This window comes from Gekko japonicus, unplaced genomic scaffold, assembly GCF_001447785.1.
Source record: "Gekko japonicus isolate JY-2015 unplaced genomic scaffold, Gekko_japonicus_V1.1 scaffold4591, whole genome shotgun sequence".
NCBI lineage: Eukaryota > Metazoa > Chordata > Lepidosauria > Squamata > Gekkonidae > Gekko > Gekko japonicus.
This window is the reverse complement of record NW_015169317.1, coordinates 36,234-58,465: the sequence shown is the minus strand read 5'-3', so window position 1 is coordinate 58,465 and position 22,232 is coordinate 36,234. Positions and strand designations below refer to the sequence as shown.

At 49.3% G+C, this 22,232-nt stretch overlaps 1 protein-coding gene across 1 annotated transcript in view; it reads left to right on the top strand.

The window, feature by feature from the left end:
• The window catches only part of PGM2L1 (phosphoglucomutase 2-like 1), a gene marked incomplete at both ends in the record, with an annotated part of 50,184 nt that overhangs the window by 6,273 nt on the left and 21,679 nt on the right, over positions 1–22,232 (top strand). The window contains 6 exons of the mRNA XM_015416615.1: positions 6,725–6,831; positions 9,806–9,890; positions 12,787–12,868; positions 13,754–13,949; positions 19,861–20,050; positions 20,964–21,061. Of these exons, the coding sequence (XP_015272101.1) occupies positions 6,725–6,831; positions 9,806–9,890; positions 12,787–12,868; positions 13,754–13,949; positions 19,861–20,050; positions 20,964–21,061 (758 nt within the window). The remainder of the gene's footprint in view (positions 1–6,724; positions 6,832–9,805; positions 9,891–12,786; positions 12,869–13,753; positions 13,950–19,860; positions 20,051–20,963; positions 21,062–22,232) is intronic.

The following is a 22,232-nucleotide window of genomic DNA, read 5'->3' as shown; positions in this document are numbered from 1 at the left end:
AAATCAGTACAGTCCTTCCTCAGGGCCACATAGTCCTCCGAAGTGCCCAGACCCTAGGTCCTCCTACCAAAAGGGAGAGATTTGGGATTTTTAATTCCTGGTGGCAGCAGAAAACTACCAAGTTTATGTACTCAGAGCGTGTTTAAAGGTAAAACCGTTTCCCCTATAAGCAAGAACCTCACACCTCCCCCTCCACACCCTCAGTGACCACTGTTCCACGCCCAGAAGATGACGAAAAACTTCCAGTAGCACCTTAAGGACCAATATGATTTTGGAGGTGACTGACAAAGGGAGCCTGGACTCTTGGAAGCTTACACCCTGCCCCAGGATATGGTGGTAGCTACAAGCATGGACGGCTTCAAGAGGGAATTAGATAGGCATATGGAGCAGAGGTCCATCCGTGGCTCTTAGCCACAAGGTATTGATAGGGCCCTCTTTGCCCTCGCTGCAGAGAAAATTCAGAAGAAAATAGTAGCAGTACCATAGCTTATCAACGAAAGTCTGGATGGGAGAGATGGAATTATTATATTTTATTGTGTCTTAACTTAGTTTTTAATTCTTCTGGTTTTAGAAGTTTATACAGATGTTATTGTTCTATTGTTCTGTCATTGTAATGGCCTATGGCTAAAGGCAATAAACTGAAACCTGAACCTGAACCAGTATGTGGTCTCAAGATGTCATTAGCCAAGTGCCATTTTTGCCAGTCTAGTACTAAATTCATTGGACACATTATTGCTACAGATCATTTGGTGGTTGACCTTGACCACCCAATTGAGGGCTCCTGTCATGATCTGGGCTGTGCCACCAGAGGCCTACTAGGCCCAGGGAGCCTGGCTAGCAGTAGGTGAGGCTGGGCCTCCAACTCCCAGAAGCCCCTGAGAGGTTTTGGAGCCAAAATTGACCAATAGGAAAAGAGGAGGGCTTGGAATAAAAGACCTGGTGCAGCAGGAAAAGCTGTTCTTCCCAGAGGGCAGAGCCAGAAGGGAGGCTGCTGTGGGGGAGAGACCCTCATCCTGACGGAAGGGTGAGTAGTCTAGTGTCACTTGGAATAGTGAGCTAGGGGCAGTATATCTTTAGACGCGTTAAGGCATTTGATTTCTTTTCTTTTCACCCACTTAGTGTTATTATGCTGCACCTTGCTTGTTTGACCTCTTATAAAATAAACTATTTGCATTGTTCACTCTGTCTGGTCCTCACGCCTATTATTCGGCCAAAAGGGAGGTCTGAAGGTCTTGGGAGGGTGGCTCTGGGCTTTTTCATGGGAGCCTGGAACCAGAGTGGTGGCAGCATCAGGTGACACCCCACCTGAGCCGTGACAGCCCCCCTATTTAAACAATCCTGGCCATGAGGCTGACTCTGTCTGAGATCTTGGAGAGCTTCTGCCTGTCTGAGTAGACACTACTGACCTGGATGGATCCAGGGTCTGATCCAGTAGAAGGCAGCTTCACGTGTGAACCGGCTCCCCTCTAAGGATTTCCAGCCACTACACCACACTGTCATATTCCCAGGTGTTCAAGGGCACCACTTTGCTCTCATGCTCACACTGAATCACTCTGACTTTAAACCTGAACGCAGTCAGAGTGCAATTCCATGCAGAACGAATTAGAATGGAGTTCCTCTGCATCGGACAGTACTGTTAATCCTCGCATGAATTGTCCCTCCCTCAATAGTCTGAGTCAGAAGCAGACAGAGGATCTGCTGTTCTTTTTTCACCTTATGACACAGGTCATCTTCTGTCTGCTGTTGTGGGTCTTGCAGGTTCCAGTCAGACTCATAGGGTGTTTCCCACCTAGGGGTGGACTTGAGTGGTTTCTCCATTGTGGTTGCCAGTACAGCATAGGGGCAAGAGGGCATCCAAATGGCAAGTTTCACCGCATTTTCCTTGCTCCAGTCCCCGGGCAATCACTCCCCATCCCAGTTTGGTGTAGTGGTTAAGTGCGCGGACTCTAATCTGGGAGAACTGGGTTTGATTCCCCACTCCTCCACTTTCACCTGCTGATGTGACCTTGAGTCAGTCACAAGCTCTGGCACAGCTGTTCCTGAAAGAGCAGTTTGTGTCAGAGTTCTCTCAGCCCTGCCTACCTCACAGGGTGTCTGTTGTGGAGAGGGGAAGGGAAAGGAGTTTGTAAGCCGCTCTGAGACTCCCAAGTGAAGGGCGGGGTATAAATCCAATCTCTTCTTCTTCTAATATCAGGGTTTTGGGGGGGGTTCTGTTCTTTAAATAGGCAAATTATTTATCTTTAGAACATTAGAACAGTCGGTCTCTCTGCTTTTCTGAATCCTCACTTTCCCCCTTTTTTTTCAAACAAAGTAAGTCTCTAGCCCTTGGCCTTGCGCAGATAATAAGGGAATGGTGATCCCTGCCAACAAAAGGGGCTACAGATTTATTTTTATAAACCGTACTCGGATATAGATTACTTAAAGCCAGTTTGGTGTAGTGGTTAGGAGCGCAGACTCTAATCTGGGAGAACCCCACTCCTCCACATGCAGCTGCTGGGTGACCTTGGGCAAGCCATAGTTCTGATAAGAGCTGTTCTTGAAAAAGAGCAGTTTCTGTCAGAGCTCTCTCAGCCCCACCTGCCTCACAGGGTGTCTGTTGTGGGGAGGGGAAGGGAAAGGAGTTTGTCAGCCTCTCTGAGGCTCCTTTGGGTAGTGAAGGGCGGGGTATAAATCCAATCTCTTCTTCTATTCTTCTTAAAACGAAACCTGGGAATTCAGAGAACCGAATTGACCCGCACTGTGCTTTCTAGCATTTTGGGTTGCGTCTGATAGGCTGACGTGTGATTGGGGAGGTGAGCTTTGGTCCCTTACCGTCTTCTGATTTGCTGCCCTTTTCCCAATCCCCCTGGTTGGTGGTGGGCAAATCTTTTCAGCTTAATTCCAGTGGGGCAGCTGTGTTAAGTCTGTTGGAGTGAAATAAACAGGAGTCTGCCGTCACCTTAAAAGACTAACTTAGAGAGCAATCAGGTTTGCTCAGATGTATTCAGTGAGGCTTACTTCCAGGGAAGGATTCTTCCCATTTTCTTTCAAGTTCAGTGCTGAACGTGTGCAGAGTTGGTATCATAGAAACCTGCATAACATTTGACTCACACCTACCGACCAGCAACTGTGCGGGCACCAAGCCGTCGCTGAACTTTCTGGGTTTGTGTTGGGCAACAACTGTTCCATCTTGCTATATGCTACCATTTATCTTCTCGTAGTTATATTCATTACTCTTTTATAGTTACATATTTACTAATTATTACATGATAGCAGGGGTCATTTCCTGCAGGAGCGCACAGGAGCGGAGCTCCGGCAGTAAAGAGCCCAGGGGGCGGGCCCCTGCTCCCAGCAGTCCTCAGTCAGAGCAAGAAGCAGCCAGGTAAGTTGCAGAACACCCCCCGTCCCCCCAGGTCCAAAACAGTCCAGTGGCACCTTTAAGACCAAGTTTTATTCAGGTACAAGCTCCCCCTGCTTCTTATTCTCTTTACCTTGTTTGTTGTCAAAACCCAGGGCTTTTTTGTAGCAGGAACCCCTTTGCATGTTAGGCCACACACCTCTAATGTAGCCAATCCTAATGAGTCTCTGCTGTTGGGTGTGGCCTGTTATGCTAATGAGTTCCTGCTGGGCGTGGCCAACTTGGGAGCCAGCCGGAACTCCGTTCCTGTGCGTTCCTGCCCAAAAATAGCCCTGGACGGCTCGGTGCCAGCACAGTCGCTGGTAGGTAGGCGTCTGGGTGTGTGTGGGGGGGTCAATTTTTGTTTTACTATTTAAGGGGATACAGAATGAAAAAGGAGAAAGGGGAAGGTGAGAAGCATAAAACGTCATTTGTTGAACACATAAAACATGGACGAGTATCTTAGCAAAAGAGTATCGTAGCAAATCAAAATATGGTAAAATCATCAATACTTCGACATAATATATTTCCATGTATATTTCCATTATGTCCTATCTATAGGGCTAGGAAGGAAAACATATAAACCAGAAACGTAAGAAAAGAATAAGAAAACATTTTTTTTCTTTATACAATGTTAATACTATCATGCAGGGGTCATTTTGTAGAAAAAGAGGTGCAGGAGCTCATTAGCATAACTCATTAGCATAACTACCTACCAGCGACTGTGCTGGCACCGAGCCGTCCAGGGCTATTTTTGGGCAGGAACGCACAGGAACTGAGTTCCGGGTGGCTCCCAAATTGGCATAAGAAGCAAAAGGTGGGTGTGGCTGGATGACCACACTTCTGGTGACATGGGGGTGTGGCCTAATATGTGAATGAGCTGTGCTGTCAGGGGTGTGGCCTATTATGCCAATGAGTTCCTGCTGGGCTTTTTCTACAAAAAAAGCCCCGGAGCCGTCACTGAACTTTCTGGGTTTGTGTTGGGCAGAACCTGTTCCATCTAGCTGCGCTCCTACAGACAAAGAAACGGTGTGAAGCGATGTGTGCCTTTCACGGCACCCCAGTTAAACCCACGAGGCGGTGAGGGCGATCAGGGAGGAGGCTGGTACCGAGGGCACTGCAGGGCATCGCCAGATAAGCCTGCTGACTCGCCGGGCGACAGTCCCGTGATTGAGATTTGTGTCGGCTGAAGGGCCGGGGGCTTAGTCAGCAGTCGGGTTTGGAACCCATGACCGTGCTGACCTGGCTCACGGCAACCTGTGGCTCCGAACCCCGGGCACGCTGGAAAACGGAGCTCTCTCTTTTCCAAAAGGAAAGGACAACAATCCTTTTCCTTGCACACACACACTAAACCTTTGGCTAACTCTGATCACCTGGAGAAACGGTACCCCTTTCTGGAAAACTGTTGTTTTGATTGAGAAAACCCGGATTCATTTGACAATAACAGAAGCAGTAAATGTATTGCCCTACTGTAGAATGAGTGTTAATATTGTAAACATGTATGTCGTGACGAAATAGTCTGTAGTGAATTTTATTTCATAGAATCATAGAATGTTAGAGTTGGAAGGGACCTTGCAGGTCGTCTAGTCCAACCCCCTGCATTCTGCTTCTTTTATTATTGCTATAAACATCAAAATGTTCAATAAAATGTTTTTTTTTAAAAGAATGAAAAAGACAGTATTGGATGTGCAGAAGGCAAAATCTCTACTGAAATATTTTGAGGGCCTCTTGAAATACTTATGCGTCTCTCGGTTGCATCTCAGTTCTGCATAGAAATGTTCTCTCCTGCGCCACTTGCATTTCATGACTTTTTGAACCCGTTATTGACATGATTTCCTCTACAATAATGTGTGCATCTGTGCGCTTGCCAACTGAGGAGCTGGTTCCATCATCTGCCAAAGTGGGCTTCAGGGCACAAGAGCTCCGCTGACCCGTAAGATGTCATAAGACTCCTGTTGGAATCTGCTGCAGTAGACTACCCTCAGTAATTAACCGTTGGGAAAATCCCTTTTTCTAGATTTAACAGCCATTAGCTGTTCATCCACTGCTTCTCACCGCCGCCCCCCCAATAAAGTGAAAATAAAAGTCAGTTCTTGACACTATAAAGAGAAAAATTGCCACATCTCTCACGCAGTTCGCCAATTGACTTGATAGCAGGGAGCGCAGTGTCTGCTATTCAGAAAGTGTGGTTAGCCGTTTTCAGGGGTCATTTCGTAGAAAAAGAGGGTCAGGAGCTCATTAGCATAACTCATTAGCATAATGTATTTGCATATGCCACACCCCTGACATCACAGGAAGTGTGGCAGAAGGCAACACCCACCGCTCAGGCTCCACTGGACTGTTCTGGATTGCTAGATATTGGGGGGGGGGACTTGCAGATCTGCCCTCACAGAGGAGGGAGAGCTTGTACCTGAATAAAACTTGGTCTTAAAGGTGCCACTGGACTGTTTTGGACTGGGGGGCCGGGTGGGGGCTCTGCAACTTACCTGGCTGCTTCTTGCTCTGACTGAGGGCTGCTGGGAGCAGGGGGCGGGGCTTGTTGCATGTGCCCGCCCCCTGGGCTCTTTACTGCCGGAGCTCCGCTCCTGTGCGCTCCTGCAGGAAATGACCCCAGATTGTTATAATGCTTTATCGTGTTTTAATGTTCAATGTCTTAAACTGAAATTGTACTTGTTCTAATGATGTTACCCGCCCTGAGCCCGCCCACGGGATGGGGCGGGATATAAATGCAAATAATAAACAAATAACCAAGCAAGCAGGCCTGAGGGACCGCCTTTCTCCATATGTTCCCCCAAGGGCACTTCGGTCGGGAGGGCAACATCTCCTGGAAATTCCAGGCCCGAGAGAAGCTAAACTTGCTGTGACTAGGGCTGGGGCGTTTTCGGTGGCGGCTCCTACCTGGTGGAAGGAGCTCCCAGAGGAGATCCGGGCCCTGCGGGACCTCTCTCAGTTTTGCAGGGCCTGCAAGACGGAGCTCTTCCGCCAGGCCTTTGGATAGGAGCCGCCGCCACTGCTCAGCCCCAGCGAATTAACATCGAATTAACATCGGATTGCCTGGCCCCTAAGGGTGGAACGTAGCACCAAACACGGCTCTAGGATAAGATCAAGGGTAGCTATGTGAGATAAGATCTCTCTTTTCTCGTTTGGAACTTGTTGGTAATTTGTTGTAAATTGTTCATATTTTATTGTAATTTATTGTTTTAAATCATATTGTATTGTTTTAACCCGGCACTTAGTGCCCTGTAAGCTGCCCTGAGCCTTCGGGGTTGGGCGGGGTATAAATGTAAATATAAATAAATAAATAAATAAATAAATTCACGAAGCCGCCTTTATCTCCTTTTTTTGCAGGGGATGTACAAATACCTCGAGAAGTGTTTTCCAGACTTCAAGCAGCGTGGATTTGTCGTGGGATATGACACCCGAGGCCAAGTGACCAGCAGTTGCAGCAGTTTACGGTACGGGTTTAGCTTACACACATAAGACGGGCTGGAAACACACACATCCGATGGGGGGTGGGCGGGTATTATTCTGCACTGGCTATGTCAGGCACCAGGTCGCGAGCCACACAGACTGACACTGTGGGCACCACTGTCTTGCCTCATCTTCTCCCCCCCCCCAAAAAAACACACACATGTTTTATTAGAATTTTCAATAAATGAAGTACAGGTAAAATAGTAACCGGCTAGGTAACAAGTGACACCACACTTGGACTATGCAGGTACAATGAGCAAATAACCTAACTATGTACAAAGAGCCAACAAACAGTACAGGTATCTAACAAATTCAAGAGGCCGAGGAAGAAAGTAAACTTGTATATGAATATAGTCAGGGCTCTTTTTGTAGAAAAAGCCCAGCAGGAACTCATTAGCATAATAGGCCACACCCAACAGCAGGAACTCATTAGCATATTAGTCCACACCCCTGACAGCACACCTCATTACCACATTAGGCCGCACCCCCATGTTACCAGAAGTGTGGTCATCCAGCCACACCCACCTTTTGCTTGTTATTCTGTTTACCTTGTTTGTTGTCAAACCCAGGGCTTTTTTGTAGCAGGAACTCCTTTGCATGTTAGGCCCCACACCCCTAATGTAGCCAATCCTCATGAGTTTCTGCTGTTGGGCAAATGGAAGAAGACTTTGTCGGACTATGGACCCCATTTTATTATTGGATAAGAGAGAAATATAAAGATACGAGCTTTCTGATATCATAATATCAAGAAGCTTTCATAAACTTTTAGAACCTCACGGTCTGTCTCTGTATAATATGAAATGATAAGTAGAGGAAAGTTCTATGCAGAAAATTACTACTTTTGTTCTTTTCCCTGCCCCCTCCCCTTTCCCCATCTTTGTGTATTCTAAAAACTTATTATTAAAAACAAAAACAAGAACGCTTATACCCAGAATTAAACTTTGTTGGCCTTTAAAGGTGCCCCTGGACTCAAACTTTAGTGCACAGTTTAACTCCGTATATTACAGCCCGGAATGTTTCCTCCCAAAACTCCGAGCTGCTTTTTACCACCATTCCCGCGATATAAAATCAGTCTGGGTAATGTTGAGGAAGGAGCTGCGGTGGCTCAAGTGGTTAAGACGCTGAACTGCAGGCTGTGGAAGGTCAGTAGTTCAGCAGTTCAAGACCCAGGGTGCCGCATGACGGAGTGAGCTCCCGTCTCTAGTTCCAGCTCCTGCCAACCTAGCAGTTCGAAAGCAAGAAATTGCAAGTAGATAAATAGGTACCACTCCGGTGGGAAGGTAACAGCGTTCCGTGCACCTTGGTGTTTAGTCATGCCGGCCACATGACCACGGAAACGTCTTCGGACAGCGCTGGCTCTTCGGCTTGGAAACGGAGATGAGCACCGCATCCCTAGAGTCGGAATCGACTGGCTTTCGAGCAAGGGAACCTTTACCTTTAATGTTGAGGAAACAGGCTTAAATGAAAGCGTTGCCCATGAGTAGGCTTTATTATACTCCTTATTTTTACTTTTGGTGATGGTGCAAAGTGCCTTCAAATCACAGGTGACTTATAGTGACCCCACCGGGTTTTCAGGAAAAGAGGTGGTTGGCCATGGCCTGCCTCTGCGTAGTGACGCTGGACTTCCTTGGTGGTCTCCCATCCAAGTATTGACCAGGGCCGACCCTGCTTAGCTTCCAAGATCTGACGAGATCAGGCTGGCCTGGGCCATCCAGGTTAGGGCAGGTTTTTTTTCTTTTTTCTTTTTTGCTTTTGGAAGGGAATAAATGATCAAAGGCATTTTTCAGAAATCCCAATTTTTCCCGACTCCATTATACCCTGTAGGGACCATTATAGCCAATGGTCCCCATAGAGTATAATGGAGAATTGATCCAGGGAGCTCTGGGGGCGAATTTGTTTTACGGCAGAGGCACCAGATTTGCAGCATAAGTTGCTGGTGCCACTCCTCAAGCCTCCCCCCCCCAAGTTTCAAAACGATTGGACCAGGGCTCCAATTCTGTGGGCTCCCAAAGAAGGTGCCCCCATCCTCCATTGGCTTCAATGGAGGTGGGGGAAAGGTGTTTGAAGAGATCGCAGCCCCTTCTCCAAGCTGTGAGTGAACTGTGAAGGTGTTCATTTATTTATCCCATTGTTTAAAGGAGATTTATTTATTTATGAATCCCATTGTTTGAAGGGCTGGAAGTCCCTTTAAACACCTCCTCCAAGCGGTGAGTTCACCCAGAAGACGTTTAAAGGGACTGTAATCTCTTTAAACACCCGTTAACTTCAATTATTTAGTGTTCCTAAAAATCCCAAATATTTTCGGGAGTTTTGGAGCTTGGCCATTTTGCATAGCTGAAAAAAAATACCCGCATCTATATCCGACTGAAAGAATAGCTGGAAAATACCAACAACGTATTTTTCGGATATTTTTTCAGCTTGGATGTAGCGTACTCCCCAGCTTTAGGCAAAATGTCTGCTTTCTTATTTGCTTTCCCCCGGTCTACGAATTTTTAGACTTTCAAAAAGGAAACTTCCTTTTTAAAAAATGCAAAAACATTTTGTGAATTGGACGCAGGGCTCTTTTTGTAGCAGGAACTCCTTTGCATATTAGTTAGGCGACCCCCCCCCTAATGTAGCCGATCCTCCAAGAGCTTACAGAGCTCTCCTTACAGGGGCTACTTGCAAGCTCTTGGAGGACTGGCTACATTAGGGGTGTGTCGCCTAATATGCAAAGGAGTTCCTGCTACAAAAAGAGCCCTAGAGGAGGATTATGTGAGTACATTTTGGAGGTGTGCCCTTGTGGAACCAGCTTCCATCCTGATTTTCAAAGCAGAATCCTGGAAAGGCTGTGACAGTGAGGGGGTTTCCGAAGCTCTGGTTCCCAGCTTCACCCTGAAAGTCTTTCTCTCACCTGAGGGCTTTGGAGGAAACGATCACATGCCACGGTTTGAGCCGATCCTTTGTTGTTTCCTGCAGGCTAGCAAAGCTCACCGCTGCGGTCCTGCTTGCGAAGGGGGTCCCCGTCTACTTGTTCTCAAGATACGTCCCCACGCCTTTTGTGGTAAGTCTCCCTGTGCGTTCTGTTTGAGTGCTGAGCTAGGCGTCATGCGGGAGATGTGCGAACAGAATTGCCCACGGCTTTATTAAAACACAGAGCGTCCGTGGAGAGGGGGAACTGGGCCAGGGAGGTGGCTGTGGGGCTGCTAGCAAAAGGCAGGAGACTGACCAAGGCAGCGGGGTGGCCTCCAGCGTTTGAGCGAAACATAGAGCCAGCGGGGATACCAAAGGTAATCTAGTCCAACCCCTTCCACAATGCAGGAAATTCACAGCTACCTCCCCCCCAACTCCCTCCGTGACCCCTGCCTTATGCCCAGAGGAAGGCAAAACCTCCAGGATCCCTGGGGCAAATATAGCCTGGTTTGTCCAATTACTAGAGCGTCCCTGATGATGGAGTGACATCACTTTTCGATGACGGAGTGACTTCACTTCCCGATGACGGAGTGACTTCACTTCCCGATGATGGAGTGACTTCACTTCCCGATGATGGAGTGACATCACTTCCCGATGATGGAGTGACTTCACTTCCCGATGACGGAGTGACATCACTTCCCGATGACGGAGTGACTTCACTTCCCGATGATGGAGTGACTTCACTTCCCGATGACGGAGTGACTTCACTTCCCGATGACGGAGTGACTTCACTTCCTGATGACGGAGTGACATCACTTCCTGACGATGCACTGACATCACTTCCAGCTGCATAGGAAGTGATGCTAGCACATCGGCCTGCTGGTTGTTGCCTCCCCTTTTTCTCCTTCATTCTTCCCCCAGTGCTCATCTGAGCAGCTGTGGGAAGGGCCTGCTGGGGGCGTGGGCGTCTCCTGCCCCCAATGGGGATTTGACAAGCCTGAGCAGCAGTGGGGAAAAGAGGACATTTAACCCTTTCCTCCCAGGCTGTTTCCCCCGAATGTAAATCCTTTCCCCCTTGAAACTGCTGTTTGCCGAATTGTGGAAGGCCAGTTAAATGCTTTGTCCCGCAGAGGGCAAGTAAAAGCTTGAATGATAGGGCAATTAAATTAAAGGGTTAACCCCCCCCCGCAACAGCTGTTTTCTTCTTTTTTCTTTTTTTTAAGGTCTCTCATGTTGTGTTGAGCTTGGCTCTGAGCTTGTTGCCTGCCAGTCCTAAATTGGATCTGTATCCCTGCTAGAAAATTTCAGTGAATCTGTTCCCTCTAAGCCATGGAGTCTTGTGAGCAAAAATTCTACTTTGTGAGCGACTGACAATAAACTTGTGAGTGAGCGATTTGGCCACTGCATAAATCAGTTTGCTCTGGATCCATCCTTCCTGAGCTAAGACAAAAAATGTGTGAGCCGGAGGCTAAAAAACTGTGAGCTAGCTCACACTAACTCAGCTTAGAGGGAACATGGCCTGGGCTGCGGTCACACACACACCACACCTTAGGAAGGATATTATAGCACTGGAAAAAGTGCACTAAAGGGCAACTAGAGTGATCAAAGGGTTGGAACACTTTCCCTATGAAGAAAGGTTAAAATGCTTGGGGCTCTTTAACTTGGAGAAATGATGGCAGAGGGGTGACACGATCGAGGTTTACAAGATTATGCATGGGGTAGAGCATGTAGAGAAAGAAGTCCTTTTCTACCTTTCTCACAAGACAAGAACTCGTGGGCACTCCATGAAATTGCTGAGCAGTCAGGTTAGAGCAGATAAAAGGAAGTCCTTCTTCACCCAGAGAGTGATTCACACATGGAATTCACTGCCACAGGAGGCGGTGGCGGCTACAAGCATGGACGGCTTCAAGGAGGAATTAGATAAGCTGTCTTTTGTGGGGAGGGGAAGGGAAAGGAGATTGTAAGCCGCTCTGAGACTCCTTTGGGTAGTGAAGGGCGGGGTATAAATACAATCTCCTCCTCCTCGTCTTCTTCTTCTTCTTCCCCCATCACAGGTATGTGTTTTAAGTCCTGCCTGTATTTGCAAGTCAGGTTTGTGTGCGTCAGCTGAGCTCTTGTTTATTTCCGAGCCATTCCAAGCCATCCCGGGAGCGGTTGGCTTCTAGTCATACTAGAAACCGCACAGATCACATTGCAGAAAGCACAGTCTGCATGCTAAGCTGTAATGGCAGCCACTGGTCGAGCACATTTAAGTCCTTCTGAAATCTGTGGGACAAATGAACAATTAACTCACCCCCCCAATGGAGCTCGTGAAACTGCTGTCTTGTGTTGCTGTTTTTGCCAAATTACAAGTTGACAGCGCCTTTCCTGAATGCAGTGGGGTCTGCTTAAGAGCCGCTCTTGGTTTTTGAGCCCTGGCTAGTAACTGTGTGTGTTGGGGATGAGAGAATTGCTCTAAAGCATGTTGTGTTTGGGAAACTCTGGAGAGGCTAGCTTACCATGAATAGCATTGATCTGTTGAGGCAGTTGGGTGTAGTGGTGAAGTGCGCGGACGCTAATCTGGGAGAACGGGGTTTGATTCCCCACTCCTCCGCTTGCACCTGGCTGGATGACCTTGGGCAAGCCGTAGTCCTGTCAGAGCTGTCCTTGAAAAAGAGCAGCTTCTGTCAGAGCTCTCTCAGCCTCGCCTACCTCACAGGGTGTCTGTTGTGGGGAGGGGAGGGGAAAGGAGTTTGTAAGCCGCTCTGAGACCCCTTTGGGGAGTGAAGGGCGGGGTATAAATCCAATCTCCTCCTCCTCCTTCTTCTTCTTCATCATTCCATTCAAGGAGATAACACTTGCACACTTAGAGCAATGTAGTGCCCCCTTCCCCCAATGTCCAGGCACGCTGAGCCGCTTACTCCAGCACTTCCTGCTGGATCCCATTCTGAAAGAGCGACGTGTGGTGCGCAACGGTCCTCCAGACATGCTCTTTGCAGACAGTCGTGTTACGTGTTGCCCTTCCCTGAGGCCATTGCACTGCAGTGACTCTGCCTCTCCTCTTGCAGCCCTACGCAGTTCAGCAGCTCGGAGCCGTGGCCGGCGTGATGATCACGGCTTCCCATAACCGCAAGGCCGCTTCTTCCCAAAAGCATTTAAAGGATCCTTTAAATGCTTTGGAGGGAAAGTGGGGGCTATGCACCTGCACGCCAAGCCATGAATTCATGTCTTGAAGTGCAGGCGTGTGCAACCTCCCCCCGCTTCTTCCCCAAAGTCATGGGGCCTTGGCAGGAAGTTGGGGGGTGGGCCCTGGGAGGGCCCACTGTAGCTATGGGAAAGGCTTTTTTTGTAGAAAAAGCCCAGCAGGAACTCATTAGCATAAGAGGTCACACCCAGCAGCAGAAACTCATTAGCATATTAGGTCACACCCCGTGCCTTTCCTTGGCTTGCCCAGGTGCCCTGCAGCTTCAGGGAGCCCGGGCAAGCCCCCCCCCCCGAGTTTAAACTGCCTTCCCTTCGCTTCTGGGGACAGGCCGGGGAAGGCATGGGGAGGCATTTAAATGCCTCCCCCATCCTTCCAGGTCCCCCCCTGGCCCGCCCGCCTCAGAGTGGTGGTGGGGGTTGCTCTCCTGGACTTCCTTCTGTAGCCAGGCACGCAGAGGTTTTGGCTGAAGTGGGTGTGGCCAACTCTGAAGCCAGCCGGAACTCCGTTCCTGTGCGTTCCTGCCCAGAAATAGCCCTGCGTTTGGGTGTTATTATCAAAAAGTCCCTGCCAGAAGTAGAGGATCGTATTTTTCACTTCAATCCTTTATTCCTGTCATTGTCAGAGTACCAAATATCTGTCTATTTCACGACTGAACTTTTTACTGTCCCTCCAGCAACCCAATTCTGCTCTGTCACATAAGATTACATGGCTGGATTGGGTGAATCCCTACAGAAATGTTACCACCAGATGTCTGTTCAGTCTGAAGCGTTCGCTTGACGTTCTGCGATTCTGATTCCCCTCTTGTCGGGCTTCCTGGCTTCTCCCGCTCTAGGTGTACTGGGAAAACGGAGCTCAGATCACCTCCCCGCACGATAAGGAGATCTTGAAGTGCATCGAGGAGTGCGCCGAGCCCTGGGACGACTCCTGGAACGAGACCCTGGTCGATACCAGCACCCTGATGCGAGACCCTCTGCAGAAGATTTGTGCAAGCTACATGGAGGATTTGAAAAAGATCTGTCACCACAGGTAAGAAACCCAAGCGAGACACAGTCGTAGAATCATAGAACGTTAGAGTTTGGAGGGGCCTTGCAGATCATCTAGTCCAACCCCCTGCACTCTGCAGGAGCATAGCCGAAAGAGAGCCCTATGACATACTCGAAAGATGGCCGTCCAGCCTCCGCCTGGAAATGTCCAGCGAAGGAGCCTCCACCACCTCCCGAGGCAGACTGTTCCACTGCTCGACCACTCTTACAGTTAGGAAGTTTCTCCTGATCTTTAGCCGGTAACGACTCCCTTGTAATTTACACCCATTAGATCTAGTCTTGCAGTCCGGAGCAAGAGAGAATAGATCTCCTCCATCTTCTACATGACAGCCCTTCAGATATTAGAAGACTGCCATCACATCCCCTCTGAGCCCTCTCTTTCCCAGGCTAAACAGACCCAACTCCTTCAGCCTTTCCTCGTAGGAATCATAGAATGGTGGAGTTGGAATGGACCTTGCAGGTCATCTAGTTCAACCCCCTGCACTCTGCAGGAGCACAGCCAAAAGAGAGCCCTGCAATATACCTGAGAGATGGTCGTCCAGCCTCCGCTTGGAAACGTCCAGCGAAGGAGCCTCCACCACCTCCCGAGGCAGACTGTTCCACTGCTCAACCACTCTGACAGTCAGGAAGTTTCTCCTGATATTTAGGTGGTAACGACTCCCTTGTCATTTCCACCCATTAGCCCTAGTCTTGCATTCCGGAGCAAGAGAGAATAGATCTGCTCCATCGTCTACATGACAGCCCTTCAGATACTTGGAAGACTGCAATCATGTCCCCTCTAAGCCTTCTCTTTCCCAGGCTAAACAGACCCAACTCTCTCAGCCTTTCCTCTTAAGACCTGGATTCAAACCCTCTCACCATCCTGGTCGCCCTCTTCTGGACACGCTCGAGCTTGTCAACATCCTTCCTCAAATGTGGTGCCCAGTCAGGTTCTGGAAGCACCGCTTCTGTATATGCATTGTTGCAAGGACTCCAGAAGGTGACATATTGAGTTAATAGGATGCGGATGTTGGCAGGCATCGATTTGCTTTGTCCCACTCACATCCAGCCCACTTTTCAATGACTGGACTGTCATCATTGTTAAACCACTCCCTCTCCCCGTCCCCCCCCGAAGATAAGTGGTTTCAGTTTAAAAACAAAAAAGGCCCTAAAATATCAATAGAATGCTGTAGTGTTGTAACGATAGCTTAAGCATGTTCTCCAAATTCCCAGCTTTCATTTAAACTATCATTGCAACACTACAGCGTTCTATCGCTATTTCAGAGCCACTTAAAAAAAAATTAGGAGGGTGCTCTAATGTCACTGAAAACACCGCGGACGACAACAGCAACCTCCCTTGAAAATCCTCATTATTTAAGTCACATGTGGAAGAAAATAAAGTGACTCCAGAAGTGTAAAAATGTACAGGGAGGGCAAACATGCGAAAGAATCATTGGAAGGGGCCATACAGACCATCTAGTCCAGGAGTGTCAAACTAATTTGTTATGAGGGCCAGATATGACATAAATGAGACCTTGACGGGACGGGCCACGTATGTCACAAAACATAATGCCAGGAAGCGGAGATATAAACTTTATAAAGGGCACAAACACAAAGATTTCTTTTTTACTTAAAATAAAAACGTGCTTAAAATATTAGCTCTGTAAGCTGCAAACCTACTTTTGATCTATTGACGTTCACCGCAGAAATCTCATGCTCAGAGTTCTGAGTCTCGGACTCAAGTTAAAATAATGAAATGGCTGAGTGATTAAGAGAGTCTGGCGAAGCAAGCGATGATGCAGCAGCAGCAGCAGCAGAACTGGAAGCAGGAGATGGCCAGTTCTACTGCGGGCCTGATGTGGCCCCCGGGCCGCATGTTTGACACCCCTGCTCTTGATCTTATGCAGTCATGTGACATTAGAGGGGTGCTGTCTGCGGAGTTTGAAGAGATCCTGGGCTGAATTCCTGGGGTCAAACTCATATGCTGATTTGATGGCAGTCTTCCATTATTGTGGGTGACAGAATTGCTTATGTGCATTTAAGCTAGCCCCGCTCTCAGGTCACCAGATGAACCCAGCTCCATCACATATCTTCCAAAAGCGAATTGCTGGGAGAGTCAGTACAGCAAACTCTGTTTGATTCCTTGCAGCATACCAATTGGGTTGTTAGGTCGTGACATCAGTTTTTCATCTTGGTTTTTCTTCTATGGCTGTCAGCGCTTGTCCAAAAATTTAGGAGCCAAACGAATTTTTCAGCCTTTGGGAGTTTTGTATTTAAATAACTTTCCCCCCCTAATTATTCCTACCACAAAACCTAATCCTGACCTCATTCACGATTTCTCATTGTTTTATTAAAGCTATGACAAAGGTCACATGTTTGACACCCCTGATCTAGTCCAACCCCCTGCCCAACACAGGACCAGCCTAAAGCATCTCTGACGAATATTCGTCCAGCCTAGTCATGAAAGCTGTCAGTGTGTCAGGTAGACCTGTCATGGATCTGGAATGTGGAGGGGGTTTTCTCCTCCTCGTTCCCAGCTCTTCCCTGTCCAGCTACTGTGCGCTATCTCAGGCTTGACCTTGTGGTCTCCAGCTGCGTTTTCTCTGCTGGGAAAGTAACGGCTTTTGGCTATGCCCGCTTGCTGACTTTCTTTTGCTGTGCGCGTGAACTATCATCATTGGCTTCCACTCACTGGGGGGGGAATGTTTGATTTCACTATAAGTCAGTGGCCCTTATACTGACGGCTATTCCTGACACAAGCTGTATACGTGATCATTAGTACTGGATCCATTAATAAACACTTATCTTCTTATGAAGCCCTGTGTGGTGTGACCTGACTAACGACCCTGACACAGTGAAGGGGAGCTCACCACCTCCCAAGGCAGCTGATTTCACCTTTGAACCACCCTGACCGTGAAAAAGTTTTTTTCTCACATCCAGCCGATACCTTTCTGCGTGTAGTTTAAGCCCGTTGCTTTGGGTCCTCTCCTCTGCTGCCAACTGGAACAGCTCCATGCCCTCCTCCAAAGGACAGCCTTTCAGATATTGAAAGAGAGCGACCCAAACTGATTCCCGTGCTTGTAAATTGACTCCCAAGAAAATCACGAGTGACTCGAGTGAGTGGAAAAGGTCTTGGGACAGAGAAGAGAAAGGAATTAGTTGACAGCTTATAAGTAAAACATGGTTGTAAAAAAGAGCCCACCTTCCGTCTTCTTGTGGAGCTCCACATTGGGACTGTGCTTGTGCAGGCTGGTGGCAGGACACTTTCCCCCCAGTTTAAAAACTCCAGAGAGGGGGCGCCCCCCACCCCTTTCGGAGCTGACACACACGCGGGATTCCCGCCCAGCGTGTCACGTGCCCTGTGCGCAGGCGCCCCCTTTCCCTCAGTTTGGTGAGAGCCAGTTTGGTGTAGTGGTTAAGTGTGCGGACTCTAATCTGGGAGAACCGGGTTTGATTCCCCACTCCTCCACTTGCACCTGGCTGGATGACCTTGGGCCAGCCATAGTTCTGATAAGAGCTGTCCTTGGAAAAGAGCAGTTTGTGTCAGAGCTCTCTCAGCCCCACCCACCTCACAGGGTGTCTGTTGTGGGGAGGGGGAGGGACAGGAGTTTGTAAGCCACTCTGAGACTCCAAGTGAAGGGCGGGGTATAAATCCAATCTCTTCTTCTCTTCTTCTTCTTCTTCTCAGTTCCTTTTTCACCACCGCAAGGATAGGAAACTTTCCCGCACGCTCCATTTATTTTTCTTCGTTGTTGCTGTGGCTGGACTGAGACTCTTTTTTTGACCACCGAGGACTCCTTTTGCACTCCTTGAGGAGTCTGTCTAGCCTATCTCATGGGAGGCTAGCCCCATCTCCTTGCCCGGGCTCTCCCCATTTGTTGTGCTTGCGGTCCCTCGTCATGGCGGCCAAGGCACCGTTTTAAAAAAATGTGCAAAATGTGGAACAAAAATGACACAGAGCTACGAGCGCGAACTCTGCCTCCTGCGCTTAGGAGAAGCCCACAAGGCTGGAGCTTGTTCGGTTTGCCAGGGCTTTATAGCACTGGGAGAAAGTGCAGAAAAGGGCAACTCGAAGGATAAAAGGGTTGGAACACTTTCCCTATGAGGAAAGGTTAAGGCGCTTGGGGCTCTTTAGCTTGGAGAAACGACGACTGAGGAGTGACATGACTGAGGTTTATAAGATTTATGCATGGGATAGTGCAGGTGGAGAAAGAGGTACTTTTCTCCATTTCTCACAAGACGAGAACTCGTGGGCACTCCATGAAATTGCTGAGCGGTCGGGTTAGAATGGATAAAAGGAAGTCCTTCCTCACCCCAAGAGTGATCCACACATGGGATTCACTGCCACAGGAGGTGGTGGTGGCTGTAAGCATGGACAGCTTCAAGAGGGAACTGGATAAACATCTGGAGCAGAGGTCCATCAGTGGCTATTAGCCACAAGATATAGATAGGAACTCTCTGTCTGGGGCAAGGGATGCTCTGTATTCTTGGTGCTTGGGGGGGGGGCAACAGTGGGAGGGCTTCTAGTGTCCTGGCCCCACTTGTGGACCTCCTGATGGCACCTGGTATTTTTGGCCACTGTATGACAGAGTGTTGGACTGGATGGGCCATTGGCCGGATACAACATTGGCTTCTCTCTTATGTTCTTATGTACCCCTAAGGCTTGGTCAGATAGGGCCTCTAGCAATGCTCCTTCGAAGCTGTGGAGTCTTGTGAGCAAAAATTCTACTTTGTGAGCTACCGGCATTAAAGTTGCAAGTGAGCGATTTGGCCACCCCATAAATTAGGTTGCTTGGAAGCCATCCTTCCTGAGCTAAGACAAAAACGTGTGAGCCAGAGGCTAACAAACTGTGAGCTACCTCACACTAACTCAGCTTAGAGGGAACACTGGCCTCTAGGCTGGAAGCTGTGCCGCGGGAGAAGGTTCTGTCCTCCTTGGTTCCTTCCAAGGTGATTCCGAGCTCAGGCCCTACTGCCTTGGGTTTGCTTCCCTTGGCTCCGACTACTGGACCCCATTCCCGGCCCCCATTGGTCCATTCAGTTCCTGTGGACCCGACTATCAAGATGGCTCCAACGCCTCCAAAAAGAGCCTCTTCGGTCGCTCCAGAGGCGGAATCTAGGCACCACTTCTCACCTCCTTTCATAGGCACCACTTCTCACCTCCTTTCATAGGACCCTCTAACGCAGGGGTGTCAAACATGCGGCCTGGGGGCCAGATCAGGCCCTCAGAGGGCTTCTATGAGGCCCGCAAGGGACTGGCCGTCTCCTGCTTCGTCCTCCAGTGCTGCTGCTGTGTCATAGCTTGCTTTCCCAGACTCTCTCAATCGCTGAGGAGAGATAGATAGGCAAGCTTCTGCTCCCCGCACTGGGCTGAGGCTCCTCTCCCTCCCTCTCCCCGATTGCTACAGCACAGACATCTTGATGCAATAATTCAGACCAAGAAGTGTCAGTGATCAGAGACGGTTAAATAAATTGCAAGAGAGCTAATGTTTCAAGCATGTTTTTAAAGTAAAATTTGTGTTTGGCTCCTGGCATTACATTTTATGACACACGTGGCCCAGGCCGACAAAGTCCAATTTATGTCAAATCCAGCCCTCCATAACAAATGAGTTCGACACCCCTGCTCTAACACTTTATTTTTTTTGAAGTATGCAGCCTACCTGAAGCATGCTAAAGGGCTGAGACTTGCAGCTGAGCCGGCATTAATGTGTAGCAGCTTCCACCCGCCTCTTCAGCGGCAAAGGCCGGAGGAGGACAGGCCGCCTCTATGGTCGAGGGGCATGATGGGAGCAGCCTTCTGTCTCCCCCCCCCCATGTCCTGGCATATAACTATCCTTGTGTGACGGTCGTCCCTCCCGTCTAAAATGACTGTTTTCAAGCATCTGTTCTTCAGCATTCTTGTTTTCCCCTCACAGGAAGCTGAACACACAAACCAACCTGAAGTTTGTCCATACTTCTTTCCACGGGGTCGGCCACGACTACGTGCAGTCGGCGTTCCGGGCATTCGGCTTCCAGCCCCCCATCCCGGTTCCTGAACAGAAAGATCCGGATCCGGACTTCTCTACTGTCAAATGCCCAAATCCTGAGGAAGGAGAATCTGTGCTGGTAACTGTCCACAAACTGTCGTGTAGTCAGTAGTGCCACGTGCAAGTAACATGTCTGCATAAACGTATCCGTGTAGCGGTTAGAGTAGGGCTCCCCAACGTGGTTCCCGTGGGTGCCACGCTGCCTGCCAACACCTTTCCTGGTGCCCGCCAAGTGTTTTTAGTAGGGTTGCCAGGTCTGGGTTGGAAAATACCTGGAGACTTTGGAGGCAGATCTGGGAGAGGGCGGGGAGGGGAGGGGCCTCAGCACGGTGCAATGCCATAGAGTCCCCCCTTCCAAGCAGCCATTTCCTCCGGGGGAGGCTGGTATCTGTCAGCTGGAGATCAGTTGTAAAAGGAGATCTCCAGGCCCCACCTGGGGGCTGGCAACCCTAGTTTTTAGAAAGTGGGTGGAGCCAGGTGTGGCATTTGCCCAGTAAGGCTTCTGAGATTTGATTGGCTGTGCAGATTAAAAAAAAAAAAAAGATGGTTTGGCAGCAGCTGCCGTTGCAGCATCAGGATCTTCACTGTGAAGGTCAGCCGTGGTGGCCATTTTCTGGCTGGCTCCGCCTCCCATAGCAGCCGTTTTGTGGCTGCGCCCACCACACTTTGTCGAAATTCTAACGGTTCCTGCAGGCTCTAAAAGGTTGGGGACTAGGATATGGGAGACCGCTCTGCCGTGGAAGCTCCCCGGGTGACCTGGGGCCCGTCACTCATGCTAAACCTAGCCTACCTTGCAGGGTTGTTGTGAGGATAAAGTAGAGGCGGGGAGAACAGTGTAAGCCCCTTTGAGTCTCCATTACGGAGAAAGGCGGGGTATAAATTAATTAACTAAACAAGTAATAAACTTTGAGCCAATAATGGGGGCTGTCAGACGGCAGGCAAATCCGATAGGCTGTTCTGAATGGACTAAAGGAACCGATGGCCTCTTCCAGGAACTGTCCCTGCGGCTGGCGGAGAAGGAAGGCGCCCGGGTGGTGGTGGCCACGGATCCCGATGCCGACAGGCTGGCCGTGGCGGAGCTGCAGGACAAGTAAGTGAGGAGGCCCTTTGCAACTCCAGGAGGGAGGGAGGTTCCGTCTCTCCTTGGGAAGTGAGCTCAGAATGCGGCCCCGAATCCAGCGAGTCAGTTTGTTGGAGTGGTCAGGAGTGCGGACTCCAATCTGGGAGAACCGGGTTTGTTTCCCCACTCCTCCTCCTGCAGCTGCTGGTGTGACCTTGGGTCAGTCACAAGTTCTCTCAGAGCTTTTCACTCACGAGCCGTCCTCAGAAGAGCTCTCTCAGCCCCGCCGACCTCACAGGGTGTCTGTTGTGGGGAGGGGGAGGGAAAGGAGATTGTAAGCCGCTCTGAGACTCAATCCAATCTCTTTCTTCTCGTCTTCTTTGGACAAATATGCTCTCCCTTGGAGAATCGATTTTAAATGAACGCCTGTTCTCTTGCACCTTAGAGGTAGGGTCGAATCCCTTTGTGTCTTAGTTTCAGGAGAGCAGTCACCCTGTGTGCAGTAGAAGATCTGAATTCCTCCAGTAGCACCTTAGAAACATAGAGCCAGAAGGGTCTGCAAGGGTCATCTAGTCCAGCCCCCTGCCCAATGCAGAAAATTCACAGCTTCTCCCCCATTGATCCCTGTTCTGTGCACTGCGGAAGGCGAATATCCTCCAGGATTTCTGGGCTACTCCAGCCCAGAGGGAAATTCCTTCCTAACCCCAAAGGGGCATTACCCCGGGCATGTAAGAAAGGACTCCAAGAGCCAAACACCGGCTCATCCCTTCCCGCCCTCCCTCTCACCATCTGCCTAAATTCATAGTGAATCACAGAATCAGCATCGTTGTCAGATGGCCATCTAGCCTCCGCTTGAAAACCTCCAAAGAGGTAGAGCCCCCCCCCCTCCCGAGGAAGCCTGTTCCAGCGGCGAACCACTCTGACTGACAGGAAGTTCTTCCTCATGTTTAGCTGAAAAACTCTTTTGATTGAGAGACCAACAAGTTTTGGGGGGGGGTTAAGCTTTTGAGAGTCAAAGGTCTGAGTAGGGATGTGCATCCTGAGTAGGGATTTGCATTCGGGCCCCTTTCAGGCTGCTGCGGGCCGATTCAGATTCTCTGATCTGAATCGGCCCCATTATATCCTATGGCCCATTGAAGTCAATGGCAAAAACATAGGGTATATTCTGGGGGCTGGAGGGGAGGGGGTATATTTTGGGGGG